This window comes from Limulus polyphemus, unplaced genomic scaffold, assembly GCF_000517525.1.
Source record: "Limulus polyphemus unplaced genomic scaffold, Limulus_polyphemus-2.1.2 Scaffold5211, whole genome shotgun sequence".
In the NCBI taxonomy this organism is placed as follows: Eukaryota; Metazoa; Arthropoda; class Merostomata; order Xiphosura; family Limulidae; genus Limulus; species Limulus polyphemus.
The window spans coordinates 17,624-18,140 of record NW_013670821.1 but is presented as its reverse complement, the minus strand read 5'-3'; the positions used below and the strand labels follow the sequence as shown (position 1 = coordinate 18,140).

Genomic DNA, 517 nt, shown 5'->3' with positions numbered 1-517 from the left:
GATAGCCCATTGTGTATCTTTGTGCTTAATTACAAACAAACAAACTGACCAAATGGAAAGGCACTCATTCAGCACCACCCTTCCACCAAACGTCCATTCTAAGGGATTGACTCTGACTCTTATAACGCACCCATAACTTAAAAGTGTAGGGATATTTGGTGGTATCGAAATCCGGAGTTCTACCATGTGGCTAATCCGGACCTATGTAACAGAAGAGAGTAGTAAGCACGTTATCCAATTTCGTATGTACATGTGAAATTCAGCTTCAGTTTTTTTTTGTGATATATTTTGTGAGGAATAATTTCCTTTCAGTTATGAAAATATTAATATTCTTTCTTTGTGGCCAGGGTGACAAAGTCCTTAGAGTACGTGCAGTAGATGGAGACTTTGGAAACCAGCGTAGCATCTCGTACAGTTTTTTACCAGGTGAGAATCATTGTTTATTGTACCACACACACACACACACAAGTGTTGACTCCCACCCAGGTGACGTTGTCGTCCCTCGCGACACTAGTTA

General features: G+C 40.6%; 1 protein-coding gene across 1 annotated transcript in view; it reads left to right on the top strand.

Moving 5' to 3' along the window:
- Positions 1-517, top strand: part of LOC106472276 (cadherin-86C-like) — a gene marked incomplete at its 3' end in the record, with an annotated part of 32,797 nt that overhangs the window by 15,077 nt on the left and 17,203 nt on the right. Inside the window, exon 9 of the mRNA XM_022400874.1 lies at positions 348-426. Coding sequence (XP_022256582.1) covers positions 348-426 — 79 coding nt within the window. The remainder of the gene's footprint in view (positions 1-347; positions 427-517) is intronic.